Below are 19453 nucleotides of genomic sequence, written 5' to 3'. Positions count from 1 at the left end.
TTAATTAATAACTTGTTTCTTTCATTTATCTAGTTAATTAATTAATAAGAATGGTTTATTCGTTACAGAGGCCTTTCATGGTCCACATACCTTGTATGAACTCATCTACTATTTTTTGATCTTTCAGTTCACTAGTGCCTGTGAGTTTTCGATCTATCGATTATCATTACTTTTGTTTTATATTTATTAATGATTAACTTTTCGTTACTCCTAGTTTTTACTTTTACAATTGATATCGATTGTATGTTTAAGTTGCATCGGTTTTCTGATCACTTAATATTTCTAGTTCTTAATTTTGTTTTTTTTTCATATTGATACCTAATAACATAACATAACATAACATAACATAACATACCTAATAACGATTTAATTCAATCCAATTTAAATAAATAATACTAATCCGACTTCTACTCCCTATCCTAATTTTAATGCGAATCGTTACGAACATTAGAGACGCTAATCCAAATCCTAACCTTTATGGAATTCTAAATTCTAATCTTAATGCTAAGCCTAATGATTCTGCCGATAGATTGCCCTCATTTTCAATAGATCTCGGTTGACCAATAAGTAAACCAAGCAATTGGCAAATTGGCTAGGCGGAGTTGGTAAGAAAATAAGCTAAAGTACTCCGGCTGAGTTTTTTCTAATACATTAATTTGACCTGAAATAATGTCAGCTGCATGATGCATCGTGCGGGGAGGGCCTATATATATGTCATCTGCTAGCGTGAACTTACCAAAGAAACATACGTAGAAGTCTGAAGTGTGACCATTGTGCGTTGGTATTTGATCTCCTTTATCACGTCAGATGGCTGTCTTTCCACTGCTACCCACTGACGTACGATGTTGACCCCGATGAACCTTTCCGACCACTTAAGCAGCTTCTTTAGAACTGTGAGCGTACACTTTTTCATTTTGCTTATTATAGTGTTCATTGTGAAATTTGTATGATTGATTTAGGACATGTCTTAAATATCGACAATAAGTACCGTCATGTTTAATACGCCACAGATTTTACCAGATTTTTACTTCCTAATGGGGTTTGGACGAATTCTGGCTTTAACAGAATTAACAGCCTTGTAGTTTAAACAAAACGCGACCGCCCCGACCTTTTCTGGTCTTCTATATAGATGTGTTGTTGTATCTGTTGAAAGTACGATATACGAACTGAATATGGCCAGATGTAGACTGGATAGGAGATGGACTGATATAGGAGTTAAAAAGTTAAAGTTAAAACCTTAGGGTCTTATAAAAAATTTAAACTCATTCAACATCAATTTGTTTATTCATTTGATTTAATAATACATAGGAATTATGCACGACATACAATTATTAAATACATAATGGGGTAAGCAAAAGACGGAGTGAAAACACTTTTTAAATTACTTGAGCATTATATATCTTAAACTCTACATAATATAGTTTAATAAATATAAATTTACGTTTAACACTATAAATATTAATATACTGTCAAATTTATTATTTTATTTAAATATGGAGTGTTTTTTCCATAAATGTAGTATTCTCCATTTTTTACCTTTAAGAATATATAGATGAATTGTGAGTACAAATTAGTACAAAACCCGCAAATGCAGAAAATTCAGTAATATTATTTTCTTGTAATATCACATTGTGCGTTTTTATGTTTACTATAAACCTCTGAATAAATTATACCTTTAATAAGAATGAATTATTTAACACTTTTGAACATTACCTATAATTATGAAGGTATACATGATACAATTCTTATCCTAGAGAGTTTAAAAATGTACAATTAATAATATTTTTCACTCCGTCCTCGCTTAGGGCTCATTCCCATTAGTATTTATTGAAGAAACTGTACAACATATTTACAACATCACTTTGCGTCTTTTTCTTTAATATTTACACAAAATATATATATATTTTTACAATAACTTTAAACAATGATAGGTTTTCGTTCACGTATCCTACAAGAACAACTTTTCTTTCTTAGAATAATATTGTTTTTAATACATACGTCTGTTAAAGATTTTGACGTGGTTCGTTGCTATAAGGACTCAGATCTATCGTTTGATTTTAATTTATTTTCAGAATCGCAATTGGCGATTTTTACATTTGTTTTCTTCTTATCTTCTTTCTCGTCGGCTTTCAGTATTACTGTTTGTCCGTTTGTTAGTTTGTTGAAGTCGGCTACTGCTGTCTGTGTTTCTTTATCAGCACTCGGTGGCTCTGTAAATAATATTTGTGTTAATTTATATAATAAAACATAATGTGTCTATGTAAGCAATTATGTACAATTATAAACGTTTAGATATTAAAGAAATTAAATCCTTCTAAATTGAAATTTTCTGCCAGTTCCCAATTTATTTACACAAATTTCAAAAGATAGCCTTGGTTTAAGTTTTTCTTTATATAATACGGACAGGAAACTTATCTGATGTTAAGTTATACCGGTGCCATAGATCACAGAGCTTAAAGGCTCGGAAATGCTTATTCGGTGTGTTTAATAATTGTTTTGCTCCTTTATTGAAAGTATAAGTCAAAAAATAAAAAAATCATTTATTTATGTAGGTATCACGATGTACACTCATGAACGTCAAAAAAGAAATATAGATAGAATGATTTTTGATTGATTTTTGATTTTATTTTAACATTTACTGTCAGTTCTCAAATCAAGCCAATAAACTTTCCGCCATTCTTTATCCACCAAGTTTTTTCTTCTACTCAACATTTGTAAGGAGCTGCAACTATTACACCATGTTTCATATTACGTAAGTGTATCTTGAGTAATAAAAAATATTAAAATAAATTAAAGGCAAAGAGTTGTCCTCTATCAGCAAGCATGGTGAAACAGGAGCACGCACTTACATTCTCGTAAGTATAAGAAAGTCGTATTCTATGTGATTTGTATCGTATTAAGTTTGAAACCAAATAATTTTCATAGAAAGCATGGCCACGCGTCTATTCCTTCAGTATCTATAATCAAATATTTGACGTATGTATATTTTATATTAAAGCTACAGTTTGTTTAAAAGTGTGATTAATAACGCTTAACCTCATTAAGGAGAGCGTAAACTCACTTTTAACGGCCGGATGGGGAAGGGCGGCCATCGGCTTCCGGCTGTAGCGCACCGGCATGATGCTCTGACGTACGTTTCTTTCCGGCCTTATAAGGATTATGTACAACTGAAATGTTAAAGGGAACGTTATTTATTAATGTTACATGGATATGACCCCATAGCGTTACAACCCTAGAGGGGTATTGGTCATCACATCTGTTCCTTTAATCTTTTTTATTTTATGGATAAAATTATTCGGTGTCTGTTACATAATATTATCATCTATTTTAATCGTTTAACAAATGCTAAAAGATGCATATTAGACTGAACATAGTATACCTACTTAAATTGGCGACGTGTTTCTCGCTATTAAGTTTCTCATGTAAATAAAATACATTTTTGTAATTATTAATAAAGTTCTTTGAACATTTAACATTAATCTATTCTCCAGTAAGTGTAATTGTGCGCCGAGCTAAATTCGCGGATTTATTCGTTCGAGTTCTTAGTTGAGACTCTAGGCCGATGGGGCTGTATTAATGTAAAATTAAAGCAATAATATGGTATTTTTGACATTCTGGAGATTAATTATCGCATGAAATTCATTCAGCAATATATTAATATGACATTGTGTGCATATATAAAACCATAATTATAAAATGCAAATACAATATCTTTATTAGTCGCAAAAAGCCGAAGATCAAAAATTAATTCATGCTACACTAACTTCACAGGCATTGACATAATATAACTAATGCTAGATGAAATATAATCTTTACCATAGCATGTCATAAACTTTTTGAAATAAATATTATAGACGTAATGTTTCATTATCTTAATAAAACTGAGTTGCTAGACAAAATCACTTTTTTCTTTAAAACAGAGAAATAAGAAATAATCGATAAGAAAGACATCAATAGACTTGGAGATGACATTTTGAAATGTAAATACTTACTTTAGGAGAAAACAAGCAGATGAGGGTGACACTTGCACTCAGAGATATGGTGACCGCCATGCTCGTGATGCGCAATGGCACGTGACTCGCAGTACCAAAGTACAGAGGCACAAATGCCAGCCAGATCACACAGGTCGTATACATCGTAAAACCTAAAACATAAAATAAATTTATATTAATCCTATGTACCTATCATTTCGTAAAAGTTTTGCATTAATTAATACCCATGTCAAGCACAGTTAATAAAGTTTCAACTACTATTAATCTATGACAAAAATTTATTAAAGAGGTGCCTTACAATTCTTCTAAAACAGTGTTGCCTATTATAAGTACGCACATAGATGGGGTATCCTAAACAAACTGAAATTTGCGCCACACAAGACCAAAGCCATGGTGGTGACTCGCAAACTAAAATATGACACCCCACGGCTAAATATGAATAATGTACCGATACAGATGGATAACCACATCCGAATCCTCGGAGTTGATCTGGATTCTAGACTCACATTCAACAGACATGTGGAGAGAGTATGCCGGAAAGCCATTCAGATATATAAACAGCTGGCTAAAGCCGCGAAGATCGAATGGGGACTAAACCAGGAGGTTATCGCGACCACGTACACTGCCGTTATTGAACCAATCGTAATGTATGCGGCCGCGGTGTGGGCTCCCGCGACAAATAAAATCTGTGTACGGAAAAAACTAAACCATCTGCAAAGGGGCTTTGCCCAAAAAATTGCCAAAACTTATAGGACGACATCGTTACACGCGGCAACCCTACTGGCCGGGATACTTCCTCTAGACCTACGTATTCAAGAAGCCGCTGCCTTATACGAGATAAAAAGGGGAGTCAGCACGGAAATACTGAAGGAGGGCGAGGAATTAGAGAAGAGAGTGCGATATGTGGATCTCCCACACCCGGCGAAACAAACAAAACTTGACTATAAGATGCTCATAAATCCGGAAGAAATCGCAAGACACGGCGGCACACAAATCTATACGGACGGCAGCAAAACAAGTACAGGAGTGGGCGCCGCTTGGACAGAATGGAAAGATGTAATGGAAATAAACAGCAAGAAAATGAAGATGGCGCCCCACTGCACAGTATTTCAAGCCGAACTGATGGCACTACGGAACGCGACTAGCCACGTGGATAAAAACAAGCGCGACGTTAAAATATACAGTGACTCAAAGTCAGCACTAGATGCTATAGTGAGTGGACGATCTCTCGATCCCCAGGTAGCCGAGATCCGCCGGAGCCTGGAAGAGTGCCGGAGAACAGGAACTCATATAAGCCTCTTCTGGATAAAGGCGCACGTTGGTACGCCGGGGAACGAGAGAGCGGACACATTAGCAAAAGAAGCGTCGGAAAAACTAAGGTCAGAACCTGAATACGCTGCATACCCCCTGTCATATATTAAACATCAGATAAGGCAAAGGACTCTGGAAGTATGGAATGAGCGCTACCTGGGGGGTGAAACAGCTGGAACTACAAAATTATTTATAGGCAATGTTAAAACTGCGTATAAATTGGTAAAAGAGAAGCGTTTCACACCCCAGATGGCGCAAATTCTAACAGGGCACGGAGCCTTTGCATATTACTTGCACAGATTTAAAATTAGGACAAGCCCAACATGTGCCTGCAGTAATGAAGAGCAAACAGTGGAACATGTGCTTCTACACTGCCCTATATTCGCATCGTCCAGGCACGACCTGGAGCAACAAATACAGATGACTGTAGACCGTAACGGCCTACAGGACATATTAATAAAGCACAGACCGTGCCTGGAACGGTTCTGTGAAAAAATAGTTGTACATATAAAGGCGGCAAATAAAACAGAAAGAGCGGGTCTCGCGGGGAATTGCGCCCCGGCTCGCCCATGAATATTGTTAATAAAAATATTACCGATGTAGTCGGGGCGTAATTCCCGACGCGTTAAATAATATCAGTGAAATATAAAGTCCCTGGACACTATGGCAGGGGAGTAGAGTGAAAATTATTAAAAAAAAAAAAAAAAAAAATATTTATAATACATACACAATATAACATTTTCTTTTAACACACCAAGAAGCCAAAGTATCTACAACTACCAATTTTTATTATTGTTCGGTAAAATTATTTGGTTATTTTCTATGCTTATGAACTGAGCACGAAAGCAAGATATAAGTTATGTTTACATACATTTTTACAGCCAGGCATTAATAGCATGAAAACGTTTAAAACCCACGCCACAGATGGTAGTAGATAATAATTATACACAAGTCCCTCGTAAAAGCGACGTAAGCACTAACGCCGTCGAGCCTTTACAGATTATAGGACTTAGTGGAAAAAGTCAAAAGCTCAGAGAGGTTATTTTAGAAAATCTTTTCGGCCAGTATCGGCCGAAAACGTTTATTATCATTTGTTTGACAGTACAATTTCATACGTTTACAGCTTTGGTTTCTTAATAGTTAAATAAAAATTAAACACAAAGAAAACGAACACTAGTTGGACTTCAGTCTGCGTCTCTAATCCATGAGCACAAGTGGACTTTCATACGTAGATGTCATGACAGTAAAACCGGCATGGTTTGGATCAAAAGTCAAAAGCTGATCAGCTACTATTGTAAGGCCCAGACCGAGCGTCTTTTCTTTTGCGCGTCTACCTTGTTACATGTTGTTAACTTTTAACGGCGAGTAAGCCAATACATTCACAGATGTAGAAGTTTTATTTAAAAATAGTATTTAGTGTTTATTATTTAATAAAGTGCTACGTTATGTAACAACATAATTATAATAATCCCACAAAATTAATGTAAGATTTTGTATACCCTTCTAAGACTCTTTGGACCTTTTCTACAGAATTCCTCAAAATTGAGTTTTTACTTTTTACGTGCCAATGTCAACTACGTCATCTCGATAAATGAGTGGGAGAACCTTTTAAGTCTCGTATTTTTTTATTGTTGGCTGAAAGCTTTGAAAGCAGACGACACAACTTGGCATCTTATCGACTTTTAACTACGTAAAAACTTTAAAGCATTCGCGATAAAACACAACAACGAGATATTATTTCAAAGTATCGAATTTACTTCAGTAGGAAAACATAAAAAGTTAATTTCAAAGGAACATGAGCACTGGAGAAGCTCTGAAGTCCGATAGACAGAGATTAACTACTTACGGTTTTACCGATAAATATTACGAATGTTCCCATTTTGATGTAAATCTTAATATATATATTTCTTGTGTGCGTGTGTATGTGACTGAACTCCTCCTAAACGACTGGACCAATTTTGATTAAATTTTTTGTGTGTGTTCGTGGAGATTCGAGAATGGTTTACATTCACAATATTGTCCGCTGGACAATGTTTTTTTTAATTAATTAGTAGTTGTTGATTTTGGAATGTTTTACATTGGATCCGACAGACGGCGCTACCATCGCACTGTCAAATTTTAAATAATATTCGAATTTTAATTTTAGTCTGTCCCGACAGTTAGCGCTGTGATCAAATTAAAAAAAAGGTTTTGTTATCATTGTGTTATTGTAGACCATGTGCTGGATCGTTAGATATTGTCATAACATTTGAATAATAATTTTCATCAAAATGGTCCAGAATGTTTTAGCTTATTAAAAAAAGTTTGAAATTTTCAAATTAAAGACGTATAGACAGGACAACGTCTGTCGGATCCGCTAGTAAATATATAAAATCCTACATAGTTATAATAATAGAGAGATATGATATAAAGTCAATAAGTCTTCGATTTCGGTACCAATAAGATTCAAGTAAGTGACGAATGTTCCTAGTACAGCCATAAGTTCTGTTAGAAATGAAGTAATGTTAATGAGTTAATATCATTAAAACTTATACATACCTACATATTTATTAAAGTCTCAGCAAAAAAATAAAAAAAAAATCTATTCGAAATGGCCACCTTTGTTTATGAAAAAATACTTTGGAATACTATATACACGTATTAAAAATTTTAGGTCGTGATTACTAACGGCTTTTAAAAAGTCATAACGAACAATTAATGTATTCTATGTATAAAAGATTGATTGATAGACAGCATTTACATATATAATTTAATGTTTTTTACCGTTTGTATATAAGAGTAATATGTAATATTATTGCAATATTCGTTTATATCTGGTCGTTATAAATCACTTTGAAAATCAAAACGGCGGTAATCAATTGACAAAGTCGGGGCCGCAAATAAATCAATTTCTTGCTTGATTCTGAATATTTTTGACAAGATTAATGACCAAAGATATTAATCGTTTACGCATAGCAAAATTCATAACTCTTACGCATTATTTACAGCAGTTCTATGTGTATACTTGTGTGTTCTGAATTTAGGTATCATGAATAAAAATATATTTTTATACTATAATGTCTAAGAATCGGTATGATTTTTTTTTGTATGATTTGAAATTGTTGTTAATTAAGATTTTAAAATTGTCATTTTGTCAATGTCAGGAGTCATACTTTGTGCTATGTCTTGACTCTGAATCTAATCTGGGTACTGATTCAAATAAGTATTAATCCGTTTGATTCGGTTTCTTAAGAGCATTTTGTAAAAATGTTATCTTCGAATTTATGTTACGTTTTAGCAACGATTTATTAATATAAAAGTGTAATGTGTTAACATTACAACAGTTTCAAATATTATAAAATCGCGATAGTTTTTAACGTTAACGATATTTGGTTTAGAAGTGCATTCTGAGTAAAATTTTCGGTGACACAAGAATTTCGTTATACATAAATAAGCGTTTGGTCGAAGTTTGTAGAACTCTATAGCATTTTATTATTGCTATATACTTGCCCTTTGATATGGTATTTGGTGAATATGGTAGGTATTTCATGGTTTCGTTGATACAACAACGCAACTGTTGCAAGTTAATCAATTTGCCATGGAACATTTGACGATCCACTCAAGTCAGATTAGTAGCAAATTATATACATAATCCGCCGCTTATTTGCTTACTAATTGGATGAGATAAACACTTAACCACAATCTCTAATTACAATTCAATTATCTATTACGGTATCAGAAACAAGTAAATCGATGATAAATATTATCTTTCAATTACTGTTTCAAATTTATGATCAATTCCAGTTAATATTATCACACGTATATGCCTTGGTCGATCAGTTTTTTCATTTTTTAGTAAACAACAAATTTGGACTATTCTGAATCGCATTACTTTTTTGTTTAATATATTATGAGTTATCAAGACTGATTATAACATACTAGATGACACGGGAAGAGCACAAAAGTTAATAGCAATCGAATCCAACCCAGGCTTTTGTCCCTGAACAAAATAATATTTAAAATCGGTTTGCTAGTTCGTGAAATTACTTTCTACATACTTGCCATTAAGAGAGCTTTTAGAGTTGATTAGGTATTTATACTATTATTGGCGTTTGTTTTCGCGAGTGTAAAATATTCAACTACATTAACTGATATAAACGTAAATTTTGATGGAGTATCTCGCTTAAGTCATTGCTAAGAACTCCTAAACGTCGTGATATGTAATGTAATAAATTCGGATTTATGTCCATTAAATAAATTTTATTAACTCGAGAAAACTTATGTATCTATTATAGACAACACGGCTTAATAAACTTGAAATAAAAAAGGTGTGAAAAGCCTGTCTTTGAGACGTTTACAAGTAAAATTTTGCAAACGAAACTGCGAATTGATAACAGGTTTTAGCGAGATTAAAAATGAACGAATTTTCAGTGAAACTAGATGAAACAAAGGGTTTTTAACAATGGGGGCCGGTGCGAGTGAGCCCTGTGAAAATATTTTAACAAATAAAAACTAACGGTTCACGATGAAAATGATTTCGTTAACTACGAGTATACCTCTTTGTATACGTAGTTTAACATTTTATCTTTTAACAGCCTCAATTTTCATCGCTTTATCGACTCTATTTATTACACACATCGGGACTTTCACGAGCTATTATACCAAAAATACAATATGTTCTGTGATACAATCATTTAAATGGAACAAGTATCACGCATAAAATAATAAATTTAAGCTTATCTATATATAGCTAATTATATTTTAAAATAAAAATTTAGGCGCACAGTGCCTTCGTTTCAAATTAGAATAAATTTCAGAATAAAGGTTTTTCAGTTGGAACAGACGCAGAAATCACTGTTTGGAAAAATAATAATTTCTTCAATTTAGTAAGTAGGACCAACTTGGTAAGGAGCGGAATTTTGCTGGTATCTAAGCCCTTATTTATTATCACACCTCAGCGTAAACGAAATGCCAACTTGTTTAAACAGGTCAGGCCTGGCTAACATAGATTTTTTTATAGAATTTGATTTGAATATTGTTTACAGTTGAGAACAATACAACGATTATACAATTTTTTCACACCATTATATTATAGCAGGCTTGTCAACCTATATCGACGCAAAATTTCTGTCCACCGAGCAGTTCTCTTGAGGTCTGACGACAGGAAAATGTCTCGCGCGGCCACTTTGCGCGGAGCTTTCGCATTTACAAATATTGATCTAGGATATGCCCAACACATTAATTTGATACTTTCAGGGATCCAATAATCGATTCCACTTATCGGTTATCCAAAATTATTGAATTTTTTGATGTTTTTCACCGGTACAGCCTCTTTGGGGCGTCCATGGCGTGCAAACCCCTGCTTTTTTTAACACTAGTAGCGCCATCTATGTCAGCCTACGAGATTTTCACCCCACCACACCTATCTAGGGCCTTACGAAAATTTTACGCTTATATCGATTATCGAGCCTGTTTTCTGCGTACTATTGTTTCTCAATCAACTATGCACTCAGCTTTGAATCGCCAGGGAAATAAAAAAGTAATGTGGACAATTAAAAGATTAAAGTACAATTATTTCATTATGTTTTTTCATTACTTACCTATATGCTTGCTCTCATTGAATGCCTCGGGGATCTTTCTGGTCAGCACCGCATACACGGTACACACTAGGATGAGCACGATAGGATAGAAGAAGGCAATCATGTATGATGCATCCACATATGAGTCGCATACCAGCATATTATCTTCCCGTGTTGGATAGTGATACATCGCTCGGGCCGGAGCAACTATCATCCAAACAACCACGATCAGAACCTAAGAAATTAAGATATTTGTATAAATAATAAGAATAATGTGGTAGGACAATATATTTCTTGTTGGGGCTCCAAACTTTAACTCTGTATCAAATATGTATATAATATCAAAGTATTGCTGATAAATTAATAGTCTTATGACTATGACTGTAGCATCTGTGGTATATAAATTTATTTACAAAAAATACTTTATTTTTAGTTGTAGATATTTTTTTTTAGTTTTATGTCCTCTGTAAAATAGCCCACACACTGATATTTTGACATTAAATCCTAGTTGTTTACTTAACTTAAAGTCCATTCAGTCTATAAGGAACTGCCTTGTAAACCTAGTCTATACAAAAGCTTAATAAAAGTAACGAACATCATTCCTAACTGCTCATAAACGAGATAAGGCCCTCGAGCGTGTTACTAGAGATAACTGAACCGCAAAACTAATTTAAAGATATAATGGCAGTTTGTCTATCTCGTTAAAAGCCTACTTTATAGCGCCGTAAACTAATCTTATGGTTAACCATTTATTACAATATTCGTTTAGTTGTAGTTCGTTGTAAGGAGTAGTACAATTTTAAGCATCAAAGCTCATAATTTGTTACTTACCCACAGTAGAGGGACTCCCTAGAGTGGGGGACTAGTGATTGATGACTATTTTCACAATTTGTCATGAATAAAGTTTTTGTTATAATTTAAATTTTTACTACGTTTTAACGCCATCAAAAGAGATTTGGATTAACTTATAAAAGTGAATCTTTGGTATAAATAATACAGGACAAAAGTTTTTTTTAAACCAATCTCATATTAATGAAATAGATAATGTAAATCGAATATACAATTAAACAAACATTTTTTTAATTGTAAAAATAACGTGAGACTCACTTTACTCAGATTCGGTTCGTAACCCGGAAAAGCACGTTAAAAACGAATTGAACAAAATGCGAAAAAGGGTTAGGAGAATAATCATTCATTGTTAAAAAAAGAAGTCTCAAACCCCTTTTAAAGCGGTTGTAACAAATTATAGGTAAGTCTGAACCCGTATTTTAAACAAAGAAAGATTAATTATTTTTAAGCGAAGATTGATGAGAAATCGATTAGAGAACCAACGGGTACGTAAGGTAGAAGTAAGGGTAGACGCTTTATTTAATCTATTTCCGTTTTTTATTGATTTTAATGGTTACTGGATATGTGTTTTCCCAAAAGCTAATGATTATAAATAAAAAAATAATTAAAGTTGTTAAACACCTTACATAATTGGAACTCTGATCTTTAATCTCTAACCAGAAAAAAATCTCTTTTTTAACTCGGTTTCAATGTCTACGGCCAGCAAATGTATAAAAATAATAATAATATTTAATTAATTCTAACGTGGATTTATCACTACAACTAAAATACTATTTGGCGAGGAATGAACATTACTAGCCAAGCTATTCAGAAATTATAGAAACAGAGATATAAGGAATCACAGATTGTGTTAAATTAATCTGTGAACGTAGACACGCCACAATGTTCGATTTTGGCGCGAAACCAAGTTTAGTCAACAGACTGAAGTCATAGTGGTTTCGCTCGAGTTTAAAATAACATTATAACCACATCTTGTTTTACTGCTTTCACGCTTAAAGAGATGAATTGATGTAGATTTAATGGTTTTAAATATAATACAAAAATAGTTTTATTTGGCATTATGTCATCTGTGTTGTGACATAAAATTTCGCGCGATAAATTTGATTAGCAATTGTCAGTGCATAAAATAATACTAGTACTATGATGTTTTAATATAAGATACTTTGTATTATATAATATTCACTTACCTGTATAGATACAAGAGCAGTACATATAGCAAGTTGAGAACTGGGAGAGATGAGGATAGGTCTTTTCGCTGAGTGTTTACTTGCGTTAAAAATACGGGAAATTCTGTTGGTCTTCGTCAGAAGTGCTGCATATACTACGGTGAAGCAAAAACCAGTGCCAAATCTGAAATAGATAACGATTTACAACTTATATATAACAGGAAATCGGATTAATCGCCACGCAGCTTTGGGAACGGTCAGTTGGCATTCCAAACAACATAAACATAATATAGTCTGAAAATCAACTACTTCTCATATATTTATCCGATTATCAGCTTGTTACAACTACTTTAATTGCCTTTGGTTTTTATTTTGTTGGCAATGTTAACACGGGAAACCACAATAATAAATTTCCTTATTTAAATACTTAAAAAACAAATGCACAGACTAAAGATGTTAACGGCTAATCCAGATGACAAAATAAAAAGAACCATAATTGCGCTAACTTTGTAATTGTAAATATACAACGCGTTATACTTATCTTGCCAAAGTTGTAAGCTTAGAATTAAATACATTATGAGCCCAGAATACTTATTCCAAATTAAAACTTCTAAGATCTCATGACAATAAAAACTAAATATTATGTAGTTTCGTGTGAAAAAAATGTTTGAGGTGGTACTGTAATTAATACGATAATTTAGTATGTTTTGGTATATAATTTATTATTATGCAATAAAAAAACTATTTTACGATATTATTTTACCAGTAATGTTCCATCGACCTACTTAGCAAAACTAACACAAACTATTTTCACAGAACATGAATAGGTCTTTATTAATAATTCTCATCCGAATAGATTCTATTCATTGAAACACAGTTGTCATTGAAGCGAATGTACGAATGAGCTCTTTATATTGTTCAATAGAATCACGTGAAATAGTTGGATATATGTATGTATTCGTTATAATATGTATATAAAACATGTTATGTAAGGCACATAATTTATACTTAAACAACAAATTTCGTGGATACATTTGTCTCGGCTTTCATGGCCTCATTTATAAACTTAGTGATATTTGGTGATATTTACAGTCAAGACATAACGCTAAGTACAACTCCCGTATGTTAAAACGTATTGGATTAGGCTAAATTGGGGATCACAAGTGATGTCATATACGATTTAAACATACATAAAAATCATACTTATACATCATCACATACCGTTGTATGGAACAAAGTATATCCGTAGGTCGAAAGACCAGAACGAAGGTGACCAAGTAGCACATGAGGATACCAGCGAGCAGGACGTATGATAGCTCTCTTCCACTCGCACGAACAACTGGAGTTGAACTATGCCGGACCCAAACGCCGCAAACAAACCTGCAAAATTAACCAGTGAGTTTTTGCCTTACGTCTTTTGTCACGCTTCATTTCAAATTGACACAAGTGTGAGACATTCAATTTGTTTAGGTGCGGATAATAAGAGGTACCTTCAACTATTGGTTTTTTTTAATGAAATCTTAAAGTATGTGGGTAGCACAGGTAGGTACACTTCTGTAACTGCGTCGATGATAATTTTGGAAAACTAAGAGGCATTTTTCTCATCACAAGCAGAATATTTTAAAGGGGTTTGATTTCACTGGAATCGAATCAAGCTTTATCAATTAAATTAATTTAGAGACCTAAATAATAAACCAAATCCATTTTACGAAATATATTAAAATGTTAATGTACGATTTTTACAATATAAAGATTTTTTTTAGGTTACAGGAGGCAGGCGGGCTATTGCCCGTAGAGCCTACTGGCTCATCTGATGCTATGACATCGCCGCCCATTTACACTCGCACTGCCTGAAGGCTTGTCTTATAAGAATTGGAACTACTTCAGTGGGCAGCTGGTTCCACAAAGTGGTGAGGCATAAGTTGCCTATGTACATTTTCTTCATAGAACAGGTGCAAAAACGGGCTTGGCGATGCGGGCAATCTCAATGACTCGAGAACTCGTTTTGTTTAGTTGGTACGCTCTTTTGTAGTGGACGCTAAGTCGACTTTTACTTTCCTAATGTTTTGTTAAAAAAATGTAATAAAAAAAATACATAACCATCGCATTGGTGGTAATAACTGTTAAGATGGTTGGTAATAAATAAATAATTATCTTTAACTTGCATAATTAAAAGTAGTAGCACCATGCCGTGCATAACTGAAAATAAATGTAGTAGATTTAAATACCGTTGCCAATTCAATTTTAGATCACTCATTTATAAATGAACTTAGAGAGATTTCAAAATTCAAAGACCGTTTTCTAAAGATTACAAAATAATATTTACTCTCCTTTATAAATTAATCATAAATTTTAATTACTTGAGACGGATTTCTAATTACGAAGAACTTAATCTGGTAGTTGATTGTTAACGTCAAACTCGACAAATTATTATTTCACGCTGCTCCCGACCTACGCAATAATCTATATTAAATCAGCACCTGTACTCTGTAATATCCAATATGACGATGAGTTTTTGTACCACGTGATCCCAAGGTAATCAGCGCTATGAATGATAGGGAAACTATATATATCTGTTCCGTTTTAAGACTGGTAAAGTTTATATAATTTTGTGTTATATTTACGCTGTCTGCCTAAAGGCTCTCAACACATCTGCTCATAGTCTAGCTGACTGATTGCAAGATAAAGACTTATAAAAAAAAATATTAACGCTGTGCAGTATTAAGAAATAGGAATAAATAGCGATTATGATAGCAACGCCCCGTGAATTAAGACTTTTTTTATATTTATTTATAAACCATACGTTTGAACATTCATGGACGACTTTAAATAAAAAACCGGCTCATACAGCTATTTGTACGAGAGTTCTAAAAAGAGCTATCATATAATGAAATAAACACTATCGTATAAAATACTGACATGAGAAATTTTAATTATCAAAAAATTCTCAAACTTCTCAGTTTATATGATGATATTACATTTGTTTAAATAATTAATATTATCATAACACTGAAGGTCTAAATAAAATTATAATAACACTGGTTTGCTAAAATTCTATTGAAATACAGCCTGTAAATTTTTATTCGCGCGTAGAGAGATACATTTTTTTTATCAAGCGAATACTACGATAACTGTTATTTTTTGGTATAAAAAGTTTCGGGAAAATTGGCAACGCCATTCGAGAACTTGCTTGGTAAACTGAACGAAAATATTTTCGTGTGTTTTTAAATAAAACCTAGATAGAATTAAAATTATCTCGCATTTTGTGCCGTAAATAAAATAACAAACAAACTTAGTCCATAAGTTATGGACTTTAATTAACATACTTTATTTTATTTAAAAAAAATAATGTAAAAAGGGACGTCTGGTTTTCTCGTGTATAAAACAATAGTAATTAACAATTGTTCTTTCTTTCATTATTTATTTTTTATATTAATTACGTGCCAAGGTAAGAGACAATACTCTAATACTTTTAAAGAAAACACTTTTTACCGGATTGAAGCTATGTATTATTGTAAACCTATAATTATTTAACATAACTTTAAATTTATCCGACGTTTCACGTGCTTTGCAGCATGCGTGGTCACAGTGACTGAAGACAAAACATGTTGAAAGTCAAAAAGTATGACAGCTGTAGAAAAAGTTGTATTATCTGTATTTATTTCCCCGGAGTTGATATCGACTAATGAAAGGGTTTCTGCAGAAATTGCTCACATCCTCCAATTATTCTTCTTGCTTTAATAAAATACAAGACAGAATTTAGAACTACAAACTAGGCAGTTTCATTGGTATATGAATCTTATTCAATCACTCCGTGCATAACACAATTTATTAAAGATGGAAGTAAAAAATGTATGATATATGGTCTAAGGAAGTGGCACACATTAAAAGAAAATATTATGAGTGGGACCTGAAAATGAAATAAAAATGTAAAATAACGTCTTTGAATTTCTGAGCTGTAATGTGGACTGGCAATTATGTACTTACGCAGTCAATAGAATCCCAACCGAAGAAAAAGACATCGCACCAATGGCCCACGCAGAGTCTGGTCGTAGGTACACTTCCGGTATGGGCCTGCAGTTCGTCCTGGTCACGTCTGGGAGGGTCCCACGAGGACAGACCATACAGGCCGTCTCCACAAATGGTGATCGTATCTATGAAGAAAAATTCTTGATAAATCTATGTTCCGATTTTTTATACAATTGTAATTGTAAAATATTTTGCACATAGAAAATTTTAGAAAGACTATGATTATATTTCTTTTCTAATCATACAATCTTGCATTCATTCTTCAACACCCTCTTTCTTCTTTGCCGATGAGTAGGGATGCCAACAGGCTCGAATTTAATGACGTGGAATTAGTGATACCATGATGATCTTATGTTCCAAAATAAACGTATTTTATTTTTTATCATTTAGCCAGTGCGAGAAAGATAATATGGTACCTCATACTGAGTGCAGTTGAAGCAGTGCCAGCAGCAGCTTTCTCCCTCCACGTACTGCTTGGCTTGGCCCAACTCACACTCCGCACTGCATACCGACTCAGGTGGTTTCCGTTCGCCCCATTTAAATTGAATCGCTGGAAATATATGAACTCGTAAATTGATTATGAATATACATTTTTTAAATCCAACAAAACATTTCAAATAAGTTACATTCTTTCGTCAGATATATCTAAATTAATATAGTCAGATAATAGCATTTGGCAGACAAATGTGGAAGCTTAATTTAGTCAAACAACGTGTGGAAATTTCATTCACACCAGGCGAGTATTTGCAGAATATTCACAAGCCGGAACAATGTGTTACAAATTTTAATTTAAATATACCATTCTTATCATATAGGTTAAAAAATAGTGATAATTCGGTCATATATTCGGATATATATATGTATATATCTACAAATTAATATACGGTTGTAATTATTCTGAAAACATTGTATATTTCTTTTTAGTACATGTGTTTAACTAACTGTGTAGCCTAACTTAAGACAAATAAGTAATTTAGGTCTAACCTAATTTACTAAGATATTAAACATAAGAAAGTGTCTCTATCAAAGGGACAACTCAACAAAGACACTGTTCTCGTGTTCTATTTGTTCACTTACTGTTTAGCACTTAAGATTAACGTGTACTAAAACTAATTCACGAATTCAAATGGTTTTACTTTTTCAGTCTTTTCAATGGGCCCGTAGTATCTAGTTGAATAGCCTCGAAATCATATTTAAACTTACGATTTGATTCTTACCAATAAATTCCATTTGTTTACTTTTTTTTGTTATTCCAGCAGTCAAAGGCAAAAATTCTATACTCTTATTAGAGTATTCTAGCCTATTATTAGATAATTTATTTTTATTACGTGGATACACTATTTTTTGATAACACGTATGTTAAGTAAGAATCTTGCTATAAGCACTATATTTTTTAAGGCTCTTATAGGAAGAGTAATCCCTTAATGGATACAAATAATGTCAAAATTTTCAACTAACACGTAAGAGGACACCAAAATTCCAGAAGCGTACGATCAATAATTAAAAACCTCTGTAAAGGGATTTGAGTGAAACTCAATTTGGGGAGTTACATGAATCGTGACTGGAAAGCGTGGACGCTCTTTCAGGTGGCATCGATCGTCGACTTATAACTTAGTTATATATATATATAACGTTGTGATCGTTAATGCTCATCATGGGAAGTGAATTTAATTCACACAGTTCACACGACCCTGTACTTTTCTTAATACATATATATACATTTTATAATTTATTTGCAGTTGAAATATTAGGTATTCATAAAATATATAAAAATGTTTTTTTTTTCATCTTTTGACTTTGATAGTTATTATGTATTTATCTTGAATAAAATTATAAACGTAACAGACATACTTTTTCAGAATAATTTGACAATATTTGCATTAATACGTATACCCTTTTGAATACGTACACAAAAGATTTCACGTATAGAAAATATGTTACGTATAGTGTTGTCTTTTGTTTGCTTTGGCAAATAAGTAGATATTTTTGGGACGAATATTTTTGAAATACACAATACGAAACCAGCAAATGGTGGTACGAGCAATTAATTCGCGCACATAAAAAACCCGTTGGTGTATAGCCGAAGATTGAGCGTAGAATGGCCGTTGGGTTATAAAAGAATTTAATAATAGCTGTAATAGGAACTATCTCAATTTATAGCCTATCTATTTTTTGCTGTATTTTGCCGCTTTTAGCGAGAAATTTTGAATTTTGATTGAATTAATAGTTGATTTGATAGTTTATAACAATATGTTTACCATTAATATGCAGTTGTAGTTCACCATCGAGGTACTGTCCCACCTTTACCCAGTCGTAGACTCCTCGAGTGACCTGCTTGAAGTGCAGGATGTTGTAGCGGGCTGGACCATCGCCGTTTGCATCAAAGTGGAATTCATCACCACTCAAACCTGTACATACCAGAAAAAAAAATGAATAGACATATTTAAAACCCTTTTAATGATACTAAATAATATATTAAACGATAATAGTCTTTCGATCTTTTGTATATTTTAGACTTAGGAAGTATTAAATTTTAATAAAAGTCAAG

At 33.0% G+C, this 19453-nt stretch overlaps 1 protein-coding gene across 1 annotated transcript in view; it reads right to left on the bottom strand.

Annotated features, from left to right (window-relative positions):
- Positions 1-1474: 1474 nt before the first annotated feature.
- The window catches only part of LOC111001265 (metabotropic glutamate receptor 2), a 58305-nt gene continuing 40326 nt past the window's right edge, over positions 1475-19453 (bottom strand). Inside the window, exons 9-17 of the mRNA XM_045628048.1 lie at positions 19164-19313; positions 17322-17455; positions 16864-17030; positions 14098-14256; positions 12898-13060; positions 10883-11096; positions 3993-4144; positions 3062-3167; positions 1475-2210 (exon numbers count right to left, since the gene is read on the bottom strand). Coding sequence (XP_045484004.1) covers positions 2029-2210; positions 3062-3167; positions 3993-4144; positions 10883-11096; positions 12898-13060; positions 14098-14256; positions 16864-17030; positions 17322-17455; positions 19164-19313 — 1427 coding nt within the window. The 3' untranslated portion in view covers positions 1475-2028. The remainder of the gene's footprint in view (positions 2211-3061; positions 3168-3992; positions 4145-10882; positions 11097-12897; positions 13061-14097; positions 14257-16863; positions 17031-17321; positions 17456-19163; positions 19314-19453) is intronic.

Source organism: Pieris rapae, chromosome 4 (genome assembly GCF_905147795.1).
Source record: "Pieris rapae chromosome 4, ilPieRapa1.1, whole genome shotgun sequence".
In the NCBI taxonomy this organism is placed as follows: Eukaryota; Metazoa; Arthropoda; class Insecta; order Lepidoptera; family Pieridae; genus Pieris; species Pieris rapae.
The sequence above is the reverse complement of the archived record's forward strand: the minus strand, read 5'-3'. Positions and strand labels throughout refer to the sequence as shown.